Source organism: Channa argus, chromosome 14 (assembly GCF_033026475.1).
Source record: "Channa argus isolate prfri chromosome 14, Channa argus male v1.0, whole genome shotgun sequence".
NCBI classification, from domain to species: domain Eukaryota; kingdom Metazoa; phylum Chordata; class Actinopteri; order Anabantiformes; family Channidae; genus Channa; species Channa argus.
The window spans coordinates 21,884,389-21,904,890 of NC_090210.1; the positions used below are offsets into that span (position 1 = coordinate 21,884,389).

At 39.5% G+C, this 20,502-nt stretch overlaps 1 protein-coding gene across 2 annotated transcripts in view; it reads left to right on the plus strand.

Annotated features, from left to right (window-relative positions):
* Positions 1–20,502, plus strand: part of adcy8 (adenylate cyclase 8 (brain)) — a 75,245-nt gene that overhangs the window by 33,393 nt on the left and 21,350 nt on the right. Inside the window, exons 3-8 of one of the 2 annotated variants that reach the window (XM_067475014.1) lie at positions 1,294–1,424; positions 2,289–2,400; positions 4,462–4,589; positions 9,900–10,058; positions 12,473–12,743; positions 19,323–19,520. In XM_067475014.1, coding sequence (XP_067331115.1) covers positions 1,294–1,424; positions 2,289–2,400; positions 4,462–4,589; positions 9,900–10,058; positions 12,473–12,743; positions 19,323–19,520 — 999 coding nt within the window. The remainder of the gene's footprint in view (positions 1–1,293; positions 1,425–2,288; positions 2,401–4,461; positions 4,590–9,899; positions 10,059–12,472; positions 12,744–19,322; positions 19,521–20,502) is intronic. The other variant, XM_067475015.1, reaches the window with a different exon arrangement.

Consider the following 20,502-nt stretch of genomic DNA (forward strand, 5'->3'; position numbering starts at 1 on the left):
CTTCCTGTGTGCATGACAATCCCTGTTTCCACTGTTTTCGTGCGTTACTGCCCTTCTTTGGCGCGCGTTTTAAATCATTTGTGAGGCATTTTGAGTTGCATTAATCTGTGTAAAAATCTGTTTAAAAATTGCCGTGTGAATAAAGTTTGATTGATTTGTTAGTTTAACGTCATTTGATGAGTTTCGAGAACCAAAAATGATCTCAGTTAAGCTAAGTGAGCATGAGAAAACAAGTTCAGTAAACCCAAGTTATTAAATTGATTCAACAATTTAGCCGCATGAACAATTTAAAATGAATCAGAGTTGTTTTTTCATTTGTCAGTTTAAAGATTCAATTCTTCTGTGACATGAAGCAACAACTCTGCATAGGGACACTATGCAACACAGCATCATTGTTTTAAAGAAAGTTGGACTTCTCTTTATCTTTCCAGTGTAAATGAAGTTGTTTTAAGTGAACAGTTTCTAAAGAGAAGCAGTAGGATGCAGGATAAAGTCGGCTAATCTCAGCCCATTGGCCCATTTGTTTGCTTGTTTTAAACCAGGAAGGTTTCAGGAGTGGACTCATTTGTTTGGCAGCGTAACATGTATCTTTTTATCATTCTTTTAGCGAAGAACACAGAGACCAGCTGGGTTCCTTTTAACTTGCGTGTGACGATTTCTGGGTAGAAAAACTCGAGTCTTGGTTTTAATATATTCAGTATCTGAAAGCGGCAGTTGCTTGGCACTGGTGCGGATCCCCGAGGCCAAAGAAATGCTGAGGGACGCTGCATCGCTCCCACTCCAAATCTGTTTCTGCTTCTGCCAAGTGGCGCTGCGTCAGTACAAAACCACGAGACTATGCTTGGTTGTTTGTGTTGCTTCTGCAGGGCCTGGAGGCTTCAGAGGATCCTGCTCGAGGAGCTTAGGCTGGCAGAGTCAAAGTCATCTTTTAAATCGTTTCTATCAGGCTGCCTTCATGCAGTTTGTTTGATACTTTGTTGTCTTGTGTCTGAATGTTTCTTTTTCAATTTAGAACATGTACATCTTAAAAGAAATATAAGAAATACATTAATTGCAACCCTAAAAAAGCATCTTAACAAGTCATTTTAGTGCAGTTTGAAAACAAAATGGCGTTAAGAGAGATCCTCCTCGACAAATCAACCTGTATAATCTGCCTCCTTCTTCCTCTTTCACAGTGACAGATTCACTGGCACATTCTTGAGATTTAGGGCACAAAAATGTACAAAAGTAAAAGGATTACTCTTAATTTTGTTGTTCTAGATTATTAATATGCTTTCTTCTTCTCTCCCACAGGAGAGACTGGTCTTGTCTGTCCTGCCACGTTTTGTAGTTTTAGAAATGATCAACGACATGACAAATGTAGAGGACGAACACCTCCAACATCAGTTTCACAGAATCTACATCCACCGCTACGAGAATGTCAGGTGAGGCCAGTTGAATTTGACCTTCGACCTTTGGAGTTACCACAAGACACGACCTTCATCAGACAAATGAAAGTGCATTTGCCCAAAGAAGAAAAAACTAAATTATAGTATGTGAACAGGAGTTTGGAGGAGAAAGTTCAACATTGAATCGCAGCCACGGTAACACAAACTGTCTGGCAGGTGTCTCCTGAAACCAAGTAATGAGACAACATCCAACATCTAAAAGTGAATTTAGTTAAGCGAGTTTAGTTAGTTTTAGTTAACTATAGTTAACTGCAGCCTTGGGACAAACACCTACACACTTGTTCCAGTTGAAAGCTGAACAATGAATAATTACCAAGAACTAAAACCTTGGGAAAATTTCCATCTCATCCTAACAAATGGAACCATGTGCTGTCAAGTCGAAGAAAATGCAGCCTCCTCTTCAACATCCACATTGGTTCTGTGGGAAACAGTTCATACTTAAACACAGGACTCAGCAAAGAGAAATCAGATCTTCACTGTTGTTACTTTAGAACCAGCACGTTTGATTCGGTCTGTTTACCAGAGAGTCTAAATGATGTGACTATGAATCTCAATCAGGCTTCGGCTCATAAAGTAATTTTTTGAGAAGATCTGCAGATACGGTTTATGCTTAGTGACGTTGGTCTGTGAAACTCTCGGAACAGTTTACAATTGGCCATTAAAATCTACCAAAACTGTCTGAGTACATGGTACCTGTGGATTTTGAGTCACTGGAAAGGAATATTTACCCTCAGATTTTGAAATGTATATTAACTGATTATTTAAATATCATGAAATATTATGTGTTTGCTTGAAAGATGCGACTTGGATATTAAAGTGACATTTCCCTATTTTATTCAGCATTCTTTTCGCAGATGTTAAAGGCTTCACAAACCTCTCCACAACGCTGTCAGCGCAGGAGCTGGTGCGAATGTTGAATGAACTCTTTGCACGCTTCGACCGCCTTGCACATGTAAGCACTTAACTTATTCTGACCCCAGAAGCGTGTATGCATTTTCTTTTGGGTTTTTTTTTTTTTTTTTTTTTTTTAACAAAAATACTATATTTAGTATTGACCACTTGTGCAGGCTTCTATGTTGAACGATTTAGCAAAGAACAGATGTGTTTAATCAGGATGACATGTGGTAAAAATTAATAAATTACATCCAATATTACCTAATAAAGTTAATTAAAGGTAAGTTAAGGTAACTAAAACTACTTAAAGCTACAGTATGTACATTTGCTCAAGTTATTTTTAATGTTTGACTAGAAATATGTTCCAAAATCGGGACAGGGACATTTGAAGTGATTATAGAAATCATTCACGATCACTCAGTGAATTATTTTTTTCTCCATCTGATGTGGTTCACTGGTGCAGCTGGCAAAGGGAGGGGACTGGTTTCGTGTGGACCAGGACCTGCCTAGTTATTAAGTTATATGAAAGATCAGGTTTCACTGTTTCACTGCATAAAGTACCATCAGCTATTGGTTTAGTGTGTTCATAGCAATCAGTGATTAGACAAACTCACTAACACATACAAGCGATCGCTGTTTGTGTTCATTGGACGGGTGTTTTAAATAAATACTTTTACTATTCAACTCACCGAGTTCTACTCACCCTACAACATAAAAAAATGTGATGATTGTATGCCAGGAAATAACAGTTTTCCAGAACATTGGAGTGCTGCTTCTTATATGATCTCTAACATTTGCTGAGAACAGAATCATGTTGACAGAGGCGGATCATTCTGAAAGGGTTTGGGCCGTGATGGGCGGTGATTTTAATCCACTCAGACATGTCTGACATTCAAATAAAAACAGCAACCTTCCAAACCTAAAGGCTGATATTGTTTGATTGTAAAAGTGATATGCATTGATGTCACAACATTTCGCTCTTTTCCTGTTAGTCCAGGGCAAAAGAGACATCAGGTGGTTAGAAATGTGCTTGTTTCTCTTCTCAGGTCAATCAATTGTACTAAAAAGAATGGTTCGAACTGAACTCGTAATTAAGTCTTTGTGGGGGATGTACAGTAGTTACAACTGGATTATATTTAGTCTTAACATAATAAAGATGTTTTGCAACTGAACATATTAATAAAATGCTCCCAGTCAACATATTTTCTCCTCCAGATATCACAGTACATTGTCCACCTTTAGCCTATTATTGTTTTTCATGCTTGGGCTTAGAGACAGACTGTTGTCTGGCTAACATGGACGCTAAGGAGGTTTTCAACAAAACCACAATTGTTCTCTAACTTTAACCAGAGTGCAGTTATAAAATATAAAGTCCTGAATGTAACCACACACAGGACTCTGTGGTCTGTATTGCAAAAGTCCTGTTCTTAGTATTTACTTTAACTTTAAATTTAGCACATCATTTTTTCAAACATTCATGATGATGAATGCATCATCAACTGATTTAATTAAATATAACCGCCTCTGCACGTTATTTTTAAATCAACGGGGTGGGGTTAGCCGCATTAGATAGCTGCAGGTAACAGCCACGTTTATGGGAAACAATGTGTGATTCATCTGTAGTTTTACAGAGAAGGAATCATTTCTCGTTAACAATTTCACTTTAGAATTGTGCAGCTCATGATGGGATTTAAATATAAAGCTCCCTACACTTTTGGTTTGAAAAACTTTTGGGGTTTTTTTGGTTTGTTTTTTTGGGAAGTTTAACAAAATCTCAAACTTGCCAAAAGCTCATGAAAGCTGAATAAGATCCTCCAGCAGCTGAATAAATATTAAATTCAAAGTGAGCGATTCTACAGTGACTGTGTTGGAAAGTTTGTTTACCTGATATTAGATTAAAGAAAGTTTCCCTGTCATACTTGACTGATCAGGATTTCACAGTTTGTTAATGCAGAATCAACCTCATTTAAATAGTTTTCATTGTTTTAAATTGCAAATTATAGATTTTGCTACTCATATTGTTCTTTTGCAAAATGAATGACTTTATTGATTGTTGTGTATTTCATGTAGGAGCTGCTCACTTGTTTTCCTGTTGAGTTTTCTGTTTGGTCTGTTGCAGGAGCATCATTGTCTACGAATAAAGATCCTGGGAGACTGTTATTACTGTGTGTCTGGTCTACCTGAGCCCAGACAGGACCATGCCCACTGCTGTGTGGAGATGGGCCTCAGCATGATCAAAACCATCAGGTACTACCTTCCTTCCTGGCACCGTTCCTGTGACTCTCATAATATTAAAGAACACAAACTGAAATGTGTCAACATGCGTTGCATACAGTATGTTTTGGTGGAATCATCATCATCGTCATCATCATCATCATTCAGGCCCTGACTTTCCATGAAGCACCGTGGTGCCTGTGAGCTTGTCAGCTTGTCCTGTTGTTTTTCTTCAGCTGCGTAGACGGAAATCCATTAACCTCCCTGAACCCTGAGGCTTTTTTTTTACTCTTTGTTTGTGCCGAGGCTTTTGGCATAGCATTACCATGCCATACGTACTTTCAGGATGAATTACAGTAGTCAGGGCTGCTAAAGTACAATGTGCTAGAAAAGGAATTTTACAAGTATGTGCTCATGGATTAAGTGAGTTGCGCTGTAAAATACAAGCTTTTTTTTTTTATGTTTGTTTATATCTGGGCACCGGAGAAGTATTGTGGATTAGCTGTTAGCAGTGGGTGTCTGCAGTGTGGCCACGGGTGGATTGACAGCTACTTGAATTAAGCTGGAAAACACAACAATTCCCTAGTTCCTGGTAAACTGTGAGGTTCCAAGGAGCGTCTTTTTCCAGTGTGTTCAGATTTGACTGAGTTATTGTTCCGAGAACAGGTGGCAGATTTGGCGCAGCCACTACTGCTGCCCCAGCTCGTAGCTGTGATAATAAGTGGCCAAACTACTATACAGTAACTAACCTCCCCTTGTTTTTACCCTGGCATGCACCCGTCCCCTTTTGCCTCGCCTGCCTCTAGTTGGTGCGTCCATTTAAGAAAAGCAAACAATCATGGATTTTTTTCTATAACTATTACTTTTCTTAGATATTTTTAGGCTAAACGTGTTCGGAGGTTTGGAACTAAAACTTCCCTCATTGGTGATGCAAAGAGTCCAATACCATAATTTTCAGTTAGGGTTGGACTAACTCAGAGAATCTGAAGATTCTAAGATAGACACTAAGATATTTTATGGAACATATTGTTTTAGAACAAATTTGTAGTAAAAAAAATATGTTCAAAATATTCCCAAAAGTAACATTCTAAAGCTTCAAGTAACTTAGGATAAATGTCTATAAAAGTAAGTCAGCTTACAACTTTTCTTGTTACACAAAATATTGTTGAACTTCAATGGCAGCTCTTTTCTGTTAAAGGAAGTAAATAAGTTAAAATAAAATGTCTTTCACTCTGAGGTATTAGATGACATGGTTTTTATCTGTAAATCCCTTTTATGTCACTTCTCAGACTACTCAAATTTCTTTTGCCTGTGTTTCTGCAGAATATCACTATGAAATAATGCATCCAGCCAAAGGCTTTAACAATATTACACATCCACGCATCACTGATTTGAGACATTCTGCACATAACTGACTGAATACTCTTCAGAACGTGCAACAAAAAACAGAGGCATGAAGCAGATATGAAAGCCAAATAGCACTTTTGGAACTGCCATGGCCTAGATGACTGGGAATCTTTACAGACACAAAGCCTCCAATCACTCACTTAAAACACGCAGCTACGCTGCAGGTACTTCAGAAGAGGCTCAAAGACCCTGGAGTGTTATGCTTTTCAAGTATGAGATGTTTTCATTTTCATTATCCTCTTTCTTGTTGTAGCATTTTGGCACCATCCCATTATTTTTACCGTAAGAGCAGGAAGAGAGGATGTATGATTCTGTAGAGGAAAATAAGAGGAATTAGTGATGGATAAGCTGTGAGATTTGTGATGTATATTATGAAGAATTGCTTCTTTTTATGTGGAAGATATCTGCATACCTTAAAATTATTTGCAGAACAACTTCACAATGATACATGCTTAACTATCTATTCTCATAATGGCTGACTGGAAATAGGTAACGAATTGTGTCACATTTGTCAAATTTGGAGGAAACTCGGCTGAATGCTTTATGATTTTCTCCAAGGTGAACATAAATAAAATGTTGGCAGACTCTACAGGGAATAAAAGTTAAATGGATTTTTTTGGAAATGACAGCGGCAACAAAGCAGAAATATATGACTTTAGTATACAAGCAGCTTTGATTTTTGTTCAGAGTTTATAAGAGTGAGATTGTAATGGGTGGGGTTTGTCCACCTACTTGTGAGGAAACACAAAGCCAGAATAATGGCTGGTCCTCGAGACTGCACCACTTGTACAAACATGTTCTTAAGTGGCACATTCGAGGGATTAAAAAGAACAGGACATTCCTGCTGTGTGTGCCAGCCATTAGAAGATCGCTTGTAGAGTGCTCTCAGTTTAAGTGATGGAGGACACAATTCACAATCCCAGCTTTGTACTAAAATGGCTTAAATAAAATCACATAGCCATCCTCCAGTTTGACAATGTATGAAAAGTATATGAAAAAAAAAACTTGCTTTTTTTTTTACTTGCTATTCTTCTGCTGCAGTTCAAGAAGAAAACGCAAAATTTTGTTTTCAATCTGCTGTGGAATACTCGTACAAAGAAACATCGAGAAAGTTGTGGGAAGGTTTAGAATAAGAAGAAATATTCTTGCACTGTCTCCGTATCCAATACCGACTTTATTCTTCTTGGACATCTGAACCTCAAAACAAGGTTTCTCGTCACTCAGTCCTGCTTTTTATCACATTCAAATTTGTCATTAAGTCATTTGCTCTTGTGTAATAATTACTTCCTTTGTGTCAGTTTCCAGTACTTATTTCACGGTAAGAAGCTTTGACAATCTAGCTTATGATTATAAAAGTGAACAACTATAATTATAACTCAGCACAAAAGCCCAACAAGTACAGTAGTTTTCATTAGTCTAATGCATATTTCAAATAGGCAGTTTTCAAATGAAAATCCTGGAGGTCAAACGTGAGCACAGAGCGGGCGAGACAAACTGTTTCATTATTAGTGGTTATCGTTGATAATGTGCTGTTTGCAGATCCAAATTTGCAATAATCAACATTTCCACAGCATGTGTGACCATAAATCAGTGACAGCCCCCCAGCATTTTCATTTCTTTCCTTGGTAGGGTTTAATATGAAACATCTGCAGAAGTAGTTTTATTGACCGCAGGGGGCTGACCCTCACACACAAAGGTCCAGTGCTTGTTTTTATTACGTTTCCACAAAAATAATTATAAATAAAATCATTGGAGCTTAATCTGGGGGTCATCTTCCTCCAGTATGTCACTGGCTTTAGTCTGAGGCTCTTGCTACAATTATTTGTCGAGCACAGTATCTCTGCTAAGAAAGTGAAAGCAGCAAAGTGATCACTTTGTCATTCTGTTTTTATTCCCATACACTGTTTAGATTTGGCTGTTATGGGCAATTTCAATTATTCTCAGCCCCTTATTATGGTGCAGAAGGCAAACTTCCCTCTGATAATGAGGATGTTTTTGTACAGAAATGTAAGAAGATTCTAGCTCTGTCTTTATTACTGGGAAGTAAAAAGGGGAAGAAGAAAGGCACGTAGTGAGCTATAAGGGCCCATTGAAAGGTGTGGTAGCATCCTAAAATGTAATGCAAGGAAGTTGTAATACCTTCAAAAAGTGTGTGAATTCCTGTAGTTTTTAAAAATGTAATATAGTAACTATGTGCTCGGGCAGTGGTTAGGTTTTCTCCGTGTTCTCCAGGTTCCTTCCACAGTCCAAAGACATGCATGTTTGGTTAACTGGCCACTCTAAAGTTGTCAGTAGGTGTGAATGTGAGTGTACGTGGTCTTCTGTCTGTATGTGTCTCTCTGTGTTGGACCTGAGATAGACTGGAGACCTGTCTGGGCGGACCCCCCCCCATTTGGTAAACACTCCAGCCCCCCGCCACTCTAAACAGAATAAGAGGTGAAGACAATTGATGGATGGAACTACGTGCTCAGTCGTGTCACTGTTTAGCTTTACCATCCTTTTCTAACTTTAAATCAGGTGCTTTGAGTTGCCAAACTGTAACAATAACATTACTCAGTGTTGTTGGAGCTGCATCCTTTGTAAAATACATATGAAAACTGACTGTTTCACACTCAGTGTCCCGTTTTAAAGGCTCCTTCACATCCGTCGTAAAAACTGACCTCATGGGATGAGCAGAAAGGACGAAGACACACGAAAAACAATGTGTGGCGGTAAATGCAAGTGTTGGCTGGAGTGTGTGTGTCAGTGTTGAAGAAAGTAGACAACACCTATCTGCATTTCCCGCATCTGCATGATACAATTTTTGTGTAGTATAATCGATAGATTGAAGCTCTTGGTTTGGTGGTTTGGCTTCCTCGGAGATAACGAAGGGATAAACCAGGGAGATGGAGCGTTGGACAGTGCAGAGCTGATTGATTTCGAGTCTCAGGCGTTCTACTGCAACCTAAATTCAATATTGTAAGGTTATTGAAAGCAAAAAATAAATAAAAATGAAACGCTGCCGTGTCTCTGACCTCTGCAGTGACGAGAGGAACATCTCCACAGAATCAATAAAGCATCACATCATCATTATTATCATCATCATCTTGACTAAGTGCAGTTAATTTCCAGCCCCAGGTGTCGTCAGCAGTCGGCTGACTTTAAGCACCTGTCACTAACTCCCAGCATGCCTTTCACCTGACATTCATCGCTGCTGTTATGAAGCATGAAATGAGACCTAGAGGCAGGAATGGCCGTGACTGCCCTGTCTGCACCTCACACACTTTTATCACCCTCGGTTTCTGCTGCTTTTATTGTCCCCCAGGGATGATAAAGCGCGAAATCGAGAAACAAATGTCTTAAGCAGTGTTAAAAGTCGGCCGAACATGTTATTTCTCCTCTCTTTAGGGTCTCGCTGACACACGTGAAATGCGTTGTGTTGATTTCTTATAAATAACGTCGTTCTCTCAGTGTTATCTGGGCTCTGTGTTTCGCCAAAGGTCAATTTCATGTATATTCATTTGCTGAATTAATGCACCCAAGTACTGTATTATACACAGCGAGCCAACGTCAGCCCTGGAATATTTTAGACAAAGTCTGCCCTTTAAATCAAGGCCACAAAATCATATATGAAATATTTATATTGCACCAAAACAAACATGCATTTTTTATATTCGCTGCTATTTGCAGTCAATGTGACGAATGTTTTTATAGAAATATCAGAAATAAATTAAAGGGACCACACTGTTGCTATTACATGTTTTAAGATTCACTCATTGAGTATTTATTATACATCACAGATTCATTTTGGATGATCAGTCAGAATGAAGTTGCATTTACAGTGGTAGAGCAGGAGGATGACGAGTGCATACTGTATGTTTATGATCTTCCCCATCTTGTTTAAAAGCCCCCCGGGGCCAATCAGTTACTGAACAAGCCTCACTGTGTTCCCTCCAGATACGTGAGGTCACGTACGAAACATGACATCGACATGCGTATTGGGATCCACTCTGGCTCGGTGCTGTGTGGCGTGTTGGGACTCAGGAAGTGGCAGTTCGACGTTTGGTCCTGGGATGTGGACATTGCCAACAAGTTGGAGTCTGGAGGAATCCCGGGGTGAGCAAACCTTTCCCAGTTACATACTGAAGGTGTTTCGTTTTGTTTTTTTGGCATTTTGCATTATTTAGTTATATTTATTATTATTTCATTTTATTATTTAATTATTAGTTATTTTAGTCAGTAGTACTTTTAAACAGGTGTTACTTCTGACTCTGTTGGAGTTGCATTGTTGAGAATACAGAGCACCAGTGTTCTCTGTCCAGTTGTTTGTCATAAAGCTGCAGCCCAAGGTATCTGTAGTTCTGAGCCCCCCTGTCAATGATTGCAGGAAGAAGCTGGCCGGCAGAAGCTGACCATCAGCTTCAGTTGAAATTGGTTTGCCCTGCACTATCCCATGAATTCCCCAAACCAGGCAAATGGTGGTGCCAGGTTTCACAAATGTTTGCTCATTCGGTTTGTTTGGATTATTAAAATGTTTTAAAAATGAAGGGGCCCTAGAACATTATCCCTTTACAGTTATATAATTTGTATGTTTATACCTTTAGCCAACCACGACACTCCCCATTCATGTAAATCATCCCTGTTCTATTCTCTCTGCTGTATTAAACATGATGGTCTTTCTCATTGAAAACAAAACAATAATTTGTGATTTGAGTATTTGGGCTTTTTTTATTTTATTTTAGAGGTTCTGGTCATTGTTTATTTCCTTGCTTTAAAGATGTGTTTGAATGACATAGGAAAAGAAAGATGACATTTTATTAGCTTAATTGATTATGTATATACTTTGTAAACCTGCTTGTATTCAGATTACAACATCAGTATGTTGATTCTCATGATCCTGATATTAGATTATATCCCCATCTAAATAAAAACGTCCATGAGTTGTTCTTTGGATTGAGTGCAAATTCAGGAAATTTAAATATAGAAGCAAAAGACATTTTCGCCCCAGAGCCCAAACAAGAAAAGCTAACGGTTCTTCTGTGTACAATTTAATGACCTATGTTTCTCAGGGCCGTTTACTACAGTGTAATGGGATGTTTGGCCATCACTTACAAACAATTTTTGCCAAATTAGGTCTTTTATGTCTGTTTTTTTCCCTCTGATGCTTCCTGTTTGGCCTTTTTGTAAATATCCTGCCATCATCTGTTGCTCAGCCTCACTGTGTCCCTGACCTGTGATCTGTACTGATCACACTGATGAATGGAGCCACAATTTCTCTGCAGTATCATCGTCCGACACTCTAATAAATACTGGAACTGACCTTCGGGTTCAGTGACGTACAGCCACTGATCTGTCACTGAACAGGGTTTCTTGCATTTATATTTGATTTATTGGCTGCTCTTTTCTCACTGAAGGTATCAAAGTCAGTGAAGCCACCTGCAGGGTTCTTTGTGTGGAAACCTACAAAATCTTATTGATCATCTGTGCGTGAACTTCAGGGTGGATCTGGTTTGATACATTTGCAGTCATTTAAAATTATCTAACAGAAAACAGATAAGGTAATAAATAGAAGGAAACGCCTGATTTATTGAGTGCGGAAGCTCAACGCATGCAGGATCAAGTATTTTAAATACTTGAAATAAGTCACATGAAGATGTGTAAAGTAAATCAAGGGACTTAAAGATATAAAGAATATGTTAAAGATGTTCTCTGTATCATGTTGTGAAAAGTTATTACCTCTTTAATGCAGGATAATGTGTTGTTCTAAAGGAAACAGTAGTATCGCAGTACATTTTGTAGTTTAATATGTAGTGTTCTTTTTTGTTTTGTTGAGTACAGGAAGTTCTGGCACAGCTTCACCCACTGTCAAAGTGCATGGATAAGGAAAAGCAAAGTGAAAATATCATATTTCCCAAAACATTGGAACAACTGTATTATTATTCTAATCAAAGTTGATCTACACACACACACACACACACACACACACATGAAAGAACAAAGAGCAGGAAACTCCAGTTGCCACTGAACTGCACTTCTGGGTCCTTTAAAAAGGTTTTCCATTTGTTTTTAACGTACATTTTCATCATGCTGTAACACAGTAAGTCTAAAATGGTCTTTCATTCCCCTCTTTTTTATAGGTTTTGCCGATTAGTTTTCTTTTTTTTTCATTAGAGCTAGAAACCTAGTGCTATTTAGGCCAACTGCTCAAATGCCTCAAATAAATCATTAGTAGTGACAAATTCTCACCAACCGTGCAGCTCTGCGGTCTCTTGTCCCTCTTTAGGTTTTGTTTTATGTCACATCTTCAGTCTGGTTGAGTCTCAGTGTCCCCAGCACCAGTAGACAGATGTTCTCCGCTCTGATAACAGCTGACCAACATCAGCAGATAGTGTGGGAGACTAGTCATTAAAGAAAGTGGCACATTTTTTTCATTGGGAGTTGGTTTGCCTCAGCTACAACCTGCTGGCTTTAAGCTGATGCATCGAAAACATACTGTAAATGGGATGTGACATTTATTTATCCTGTTCCAGGCGGATCCACATTTCCAAAGCTGCCCTGGACTGCTTAAATGGTGACTACGAGGTGGAGGAGGGCCACGGGAAGGACCGCAATGACTTCCTCCGACGACATAACATCGAGACATACCTTATCAAACAGCCGGAGGAGAGTTTACTCACCCTGCCCGAGGACATAATGAAGGAGTCGGCCAGCTCGGCCGACCGCCGGGCAAGCAGCACCACCTTCAACGAGGCATCCTGGAGCCCCGAGCTTCCCTTCGACAACATCGTGGGAAAGCAGAACGTAAGTCCTGCAGTTGCTTGTGATCACAGTCATGCTGTGCACTTGATCACACTGAAAGAACGTCCATCGTAATGACCACAATGCTCTGCAGTTGAGTATTAAACTCTTATTTTTGTTCACATGTGACGTTAAGAAACAGCATTTTCAATCCCACTTCTTCCAAGTTCCTTTAGCTCTTTGTCAACTCTTTAATCAAATTGCAACATGTAAAATAATCTTGGCTGTAGACCAATTTCCTACTGGCTAATTTAAAGCTAAGATTTTAAGCCTCACTGCAGGATGAAGCTATTTGTTACGATGGATGTTTTGTGCAGTGCATGGAATCTTCTCGGTTGTGTCGCCTTGATTGCTATGTTGTTGTTGTTTTTTTTGTTCTTTGTTCTTTCATTTTTTTTCCTGAAAATGAGTGGAGGGCTTTCTGTGGAGAGATTGTGTTACCGTGGTAATGCATGACTCCGCGTATGCAGCCTGCCTGTTTGTGAGGATGACGAGCTTCTGATTGTGTGTGGCCCATTTAAACATCCTTCTCATTCTTTCTTCATTTGTCAGCATCCCCGTCCGCCCATGACAACAAATCAGCCTTCAGAGGCATTGCGGTGACAGTCTGGGGGGGGTTTGTCTTAGATGGTTGACGGTTGAATTAGCTATTCAACATGAAAACCTGCCACAAAATGTCAAGACCAAAAATTTTAGTACATCTTCTAATTTATTTATTTATCATTTAAGTCTAGCTCAATTTATTTGCTTATGGATGGAATTGTAGACTCGTCTTTTTTAATCTAAAAGTGATTGATGTTGTAATTAGAGTCCTTAACAGTTCCTCTTAGTTTCTTATAAATAAGACCAGGGTCAGATTGGATCCAGGTCAGGAACTGTGTTGTGACAGGTTATGTAATGTATCAGGGGTCAGTTCTCATGATACAGAATCCACTTAGTGGATCTTAGCAGGCTTTCAACAAGCCCTGTTCACAAGGTGGAAGAAGGCTGTTCTAGAGATTTGTTTTATTATGTGAGGGAAAAGACACAGCCTGGTCAAAAATAATTCAGAGGTTCCTCACAATAGTACTAGCGGCTGGAGTTATGTCATCAGACTAACTATATTGTTTAACAGTCTATTTCTGAGATTCTGAGTGTTTCTAATACCGTTGCCTAATGGAGAACGTATATAAAGTAAAAAGTCTTGGTCCTAACACGGAGCCTTGTGGAACTCCGTTACTAACTTTTGTGTGAGTGGAAGATTCATCAATAACACGAACAAATTGAAATCTGTTTGTTAATTAAGATTTAAACCAACCTAGTGCAGTTCTTTCAATCCCAATTACATGTTCCAGTCTCAGTAATAAAATGTTGTGATCAATGGTGTCAAATGCAGCACTAAGTCCGTACAAGTATAGACATAAGTGCATTATTTGATCTTGATTCCTCTTGATTGGCCATGCATCAATTTGAGAATCCAAATCCATTTTCTTAGTCATTGTTGAAACTTTGCATGATGCAGCAACAGTCTGGAGCCTTACAGCAGGACATCTCTGTGAAATTTGCTGGTTGCTTGTCAATCCATACTTCAAACTTAGAAATTTAACAAGAAGCAATATGTTATTTTCATACATTACAACTTGCTTTGTAAAATTTGTTCAGCAGATCTCACCCAGCTTTATTTATTCACTTCCCTGGGACACATTCCAGATAACTGTTGGTCCCACGCCCACGCCGCCACAAGCCATTCACATACTCTTATGCAGATGTATCTGCAGTTACCCGCGCACACACTCGCATGTCATACATAATAGCTCAAATCGCATATTCAGGACACATTTGCATCCTCAGAGGGGTTTGAGGGGACGAGCTGCCGGTGGATACCCAGTGCCAAGAACACGCCTCTTTGGCGAGACTCACTTCTCCTCCACCAAAAGCAACTGGTGACTTTCTACAAACGGCTGCTTCTACTCTAGGCTGTTTAGCATTGTTATGTCTCATCCGGAACATTTCAGAGTTCTGGCTGAAGAGAGAAAGATCAATTAGCTTCGCAATCGTATGAGATACGTTGTCAGGTCGATTGAAAGTCTTGGATGGAGATGCTGGAGATGTTAATTTAGATATGACCCAGGGGAGCGGGGGCTAAAGGAGTGAGAGATTCCTTGTAACCTTTGGAGGTGTAGAAATATATAAATATGCTGATATCAATTCAAAACCATGCACTTATCACAGAAGCAATTTTATCTTCATTCTAGTGTGCCTACAATTTCCAAGCCCCCGTGAAATTTGTCTTCACTCTTAGTTTGTGCAGAGCCACTGTGTTTTTGTTTCATCTCCCGCAGCCACAAGCGAACAGTGAACTCTGTACAACCTCGTGTCTATATTTAAGGACAGGCCCGACTGCCTTCTAAGGAGCTTATAGCATTTGATGGGGCCTTGCATTTGGATTCAGGGGAGTGTTATTTCTTAAAAGTGCCACTTCTTTGTTTCTGGCACAATGAAAGCCTGTCAGGACCGTCATTTCAAAGACTGGCTCTTTGCATATGAAAGCCTTTGTAGAGGACATTTGAAATGTCTTTTATGTTGTTGCGTTGCTCTGCGTAGAGCTGAACTTCTCTCTCTCTCTCACTCTCTCTCTCTCTCTCTCTCTCTCTCTCTTGGTGGTTTGTCTCTTGTCTTCCTGTCTTCCCTTCTTCTTGGTCTGACTCAGCTTTCACCATCAGATCAAGGAGAAAGAATTATATTAGGGTTTGTTAGCATCGGTGTGTGTTTCAGTCAGAGACTGAGGAAATAAGAGATGAACAGGAAAAACTGAGGAAAACAGAGCATTTATTTTATTATTGTGAAAGCATGTTTTTATGTTCATTGGTATCACAGGTATCAGTAGATGCTTAATGATACACTGGCCCGGTCAATACAAGAAGAGGACGTAGTGATAAATAAACTTCCCATGTAGAGGTGGAGACCTTTTTATGATTGTAAATGGAACGTGCCCATCTTTTGGCTTTTTGTGCCTTTGTTCACACATACACATACAGTACTTGGCCGTGCCATCACTTGGGTCTTGCTCCGGTAGAAATTGGGGAAGGTTGCGTCAGGAATGGGGTCTGGCATAAAAACTGGGCCAGATCAACATGCGGACAGTGATCTGCTGTGACGACCCTGAACTCACGGGATAAGCCCAAAGAACAAAAAAATAAGAATTCTCATTTCATTTTTTGGACTCCAGGTTTGCTAACACCTGACTTCAGTTGTTGTTTAGTGATACCAGAAGCCTAGTGTTGCTATGACTTTTTCCACCATTACTTTGTTTAAAGGGTTAGGGTGTGGACCAATGGGTAGAGCATCGGGTCGGGATGCACAAGGCCACGGATGGAATCCCATCCCGCCAGGTGGGGCCCATACCAGCCATCAAGGGTTACCTTGGTTGTCGTTCCCTAGCCCGGACAAAACGGGAAGCTTGCAGCAGGAGTGGTATCCAACGTAAAAAACTCATAGCAAATCAATGTCAGAACATGTTCTGCTGTGGTGACCCCTGAAGGGACAAGCCAAAAGTCATTGATCTTTTTGACTTTGGTCAAAGGTGTCTCCAACAAACACATGAAAGATCACGACTGATAGAAATATTGTGATGGGTTATATTTGTGACTTTGAAGATCTGATCACAGGTACATTTCCTGGTAAAAAAGATGCCACCGTAGTATGTGATAAAACTTTAAGTTAGAGCCATTACTTCTTAAGTTCTGGCACCAACAACAGAGCTAGATGACATTCTCAGTAGGTGATGTAGTATGAAGTGGATTGTGTTGTGTGTGACACTGTGACACAATCATGACGACGGTATTGCACTGACATAGACAATATGAAGACTTCTATTACTAAAGTACATTTGGGGGAAGCCATGCAATAAACGGTAATGACAAATCCATTTCTTTTTCAGGTCACTGAACACCTGTAATCCAGTCTGATAACTGCAACAAAACAGTATTTGGGATCTGTGGCCGCCCATTATCTTCCAGTTATCCTTTTTTTATTATTTTTTTTTTTTTAATAACCCATAGACACTGAGTAAATTATATAATTTCCCATCAGTGTCTGGTATTGGTATTGGCATCCACGGGCATAGGAGGTATTGTCCAAATTTCTCTTCTCCAGAAGGACTCCAGCCCTGAAATCAGACTCCCAGCTTAGCGTGGGCTCTATGCACTGGCTGAGTGGCTCTGTCTTTACCTCTTACATGCTTCACTGTGTGCCTGCTGGCTCCCATGATGCACAGCACTGTCATAGTGCTTTCACCTCAAAGGACGTTTGTGTGTTTGCTCAGAAGACCCACTTACTCGGTGTCTCTAGAAACTGGTTCATTTGAATATTGCTGTTCTTGTCTCTGCCTGTGTTGCTGCAAGGGTTCAGGTTCTGGTTTCGAAAAAGATTCCATTTTTAAAATGAAATGTGGCTCAGCCAACTGGGGCGTTCACACATACAGCTTGAATTCAGACTTGCAACAATAGAGGCTACAGCACCATTTACAATACAATTTAGTTGAGTATTGAATGTGTTTGTCAGATGTTGTCAGACGTCAGATGTGTTTATACATTTAATATTTACGACCAAAACTGGTGACAGATGACTGATAACTACAGCTTCACCTCTGTTTTAAGCGGTTATTTTACCTCTGATTCCCTCTGCAGGATCTACAGTCCATCCGAGTTTTGCTCGGAGCTTTCTTTCCTGTTTATATACAATTAAAATCCACCACTTGCTGCCATGTTTGTTCTGGTACATGGACATGACGAATTTCTGTCACTGAGGGATTTGTGAGTTTGTCTGCCTCCAAAAGGTCCAAGTGTGGAGGTACTGGTCTTAGCTGCAGTACCTGGGTTTCCAGCTTTAACATCTGGATTCAGTTACATGAAAATAACCGCTACATCCTGTATTACAGTGCAAGGCTGATGCATGTCCACATCACTATGGAAGAACTGCTTTTGTTGTGGGCGATTGGCTGTGAGGGTGGTGGTGCAGCTTATCGCCACTGGGTGATCGGTTGAATATAGGAAAAGGCTGGTTTTGAAAGAGGGTTGGTTGCAGTAACATTTTTCTTTCTCAAGTCAATGTGCATGTTCCATTCTAACGAATGCTGCATGTGAAGACACCAGTGACACAAATTTATTGCGATATGTCCCTAATGTGTCAAGTTCCGTTGCACAGCGTCCAGTTTGTATTGGTTCGGATCTTCCATTGGCCCTGTAGTGAGCTTGTGGTTTACATTACCAACTGCTTGCAACCTTTTAAGGGCACCACTTCCAAACCCGTCACGCTGCAGTGACTATGCTAGTAAATCTGTCATACTGCCGTACGTGAGACATCCAACATTACTGTACGTGTTCACGGTGTCTGATCTCACACTTGCCCAAAAGGAAAAAGGGGAAAAGACGTTTTAATCATTGATCTTTAGAGGTGCAGGTTGGCACATGTTTTATCAGTTGGGCTGTTTCCCTTCGTTTCCATTTTTTTATGCTAAGCCAAGCTGCCTGTTGGCTCCAGCTTCAGATACATTATGAGATGGGTGTCAGTATGTTTAATATCATCTAAGTCTCTTTAAGAAAAATGGCAACCTACGTATTTAGGCCAGCCTACGCTCAGGCAAATATATCACAGAGCATTGGACCACACATAACATGCCCCAGTGCATTTTGCCTCCAACCTGGCTGGGTTGTTTTTCTGAAAATCTGAGCCTGACTCCAACTCCCAACAATTATTAAGAAACTGGGACGCAATGATTTGCCAATTTTTTACGGAGGTTCAGCAAAGACCTTCTCCTTCACAAACACAATCCTCTGCAGGTAAACAGAGGATTGTTTATAAGATTTGTAGTTAATTTTCCACACATGCAAAATGGCCTTTGTGGTCTTTAAACATAAAACAGGGTGTTATGGGAGGTGTGGACTGTATGATGCCCAGTAATGAAGGAAAGGGAGGAAGTAGCAAATGTAAACCCTGACCAAAAACCTTTAGATCATTTTTATATATCAATGAACTGCAAGGATTGTCTCTCAGAATGATCTGTGAACATTTCGGTTATTTTTTAAGGAAAATGTGTGGATGTATTTATGATGTATGTAACTTGAAACCTTCACATTATAAAGATTAAATAAATAAAAACAAATGTTTTATTTTGTGGACTGACCCTGCAACTAACCTCTTTAAGTTTTGTTTTTTGTTTTTTATTGTTCTTAACGCTTTGTAGTTTTTACATTTCATCTGTTTTATGTGTTTTCACTGCCAGTCCTTCCCCTGCTCATATAATTTACAGCCTTGTTACAATGTTTGCATAATTACAAGCTTCATCACCACTAACATCGGCGCAAATTAAACATGCTGCGAGTGAACGAGAGATGCATGACGTCCTGATGGCGACCGTTGCATTCTGGTCTTCTGCATCGTTTTCCACCATTTTGTTATTGGTTTTGTGTGTGTGTGTGTGTGTGTGTGTGCGTGTATGTGACAAATGTAACTGTGAGTCTGTTCTTCTTTTTCATTTGGAACTTGAATGAAACAAAAGGGGGACAAGCAGGTTCATTCTATGTGCATGTGCTTTCCCCCTAGACTCTGGCTGCCCTAACGAGAAATTCGATAAATCTGCTTCCAAACCATCTCGCACAAGCTTTGCATGTCCACTCTGGTCCTGAGGAAATTAACAAGCGAATAGAGAGCGCCATCGACTTACGGAGTGGCGATAAGTTGAGAAGAGAGCATATCAAGCCTTTCTCACTGATGTTTAAAGACTCCAGCCTGGAAGAGAAGGTAGCTGGGGTTTTAGACAGATGTGTTTTTCTTTATCTCTCCCTCCTCGTTACCTAACAGACGATTTTCAGAACCAAAACAATGACCGGCATTTTTTTCCCATCATGAGTAAGCTAAAGGCACTTAAGACACTACTGTGATACTACAGTGATTTTTCTTTTTTTTTTTTTTTTTTACTGCACTTACATTACATACATTTTAATAATAAGATTTATAGGAAAACAATTAAATGTCATATATACACACATTTTCCGGGCTCTTCTTTTTAAAATGGATTTGGCTGAGAAAAGAGTGTACGCAGTCTGAAGTGTGTCACCAGAATAGTTACGGACTTGACTTTTTGAATTAGAGTCTTCAATGATGAACAATAATTTCAATTTGCAGTTCATCTTTGAAGATTTTATTTTTACATTTGGTTTTCTATAAAATTCCCAAAAATATGATTAAATGATCAATTCTCACAGACCAGCAATACCACAGAAATGCTGGTCGTAAGGTCGAGGTTTCAAAACATTGCACACGGTTGCTTTTTAAAATTTGTTTAAATTTTATTTATTGGTTATTGGTTACAGCATAGTATTGCAAAAGTGTTCCAGTGGCACACTCCATACTAATGTGCACGATGAAACATGCTGACACAAATCTCTAACAGTACGTACGTACAGTTCAGTATAAAGCAAGTGAATTAACATTTCATTGAGTTACTGCTAATTATATGCTCAAACATGAACCCAATCTAAAAACGACTCATGTCCAAAAGCTTTAACTTCTGTGGCCACAATAATAATAATAATAATAATAATAAATAAAAAAACTGGGCAAAACTACAATGTTTGGCAACGCTGCTTTGTTTTGCCAAGATTGCAGAGCCCCCTTCAGTTTACTCATGACCAAACTGCCATGGACCTGTTACCCTTTAACAGTTTTATGGAAAAAGTTTTGTTTTTTTTGGTCCCTTTTTTTCTTTTTACAGGAGCACATT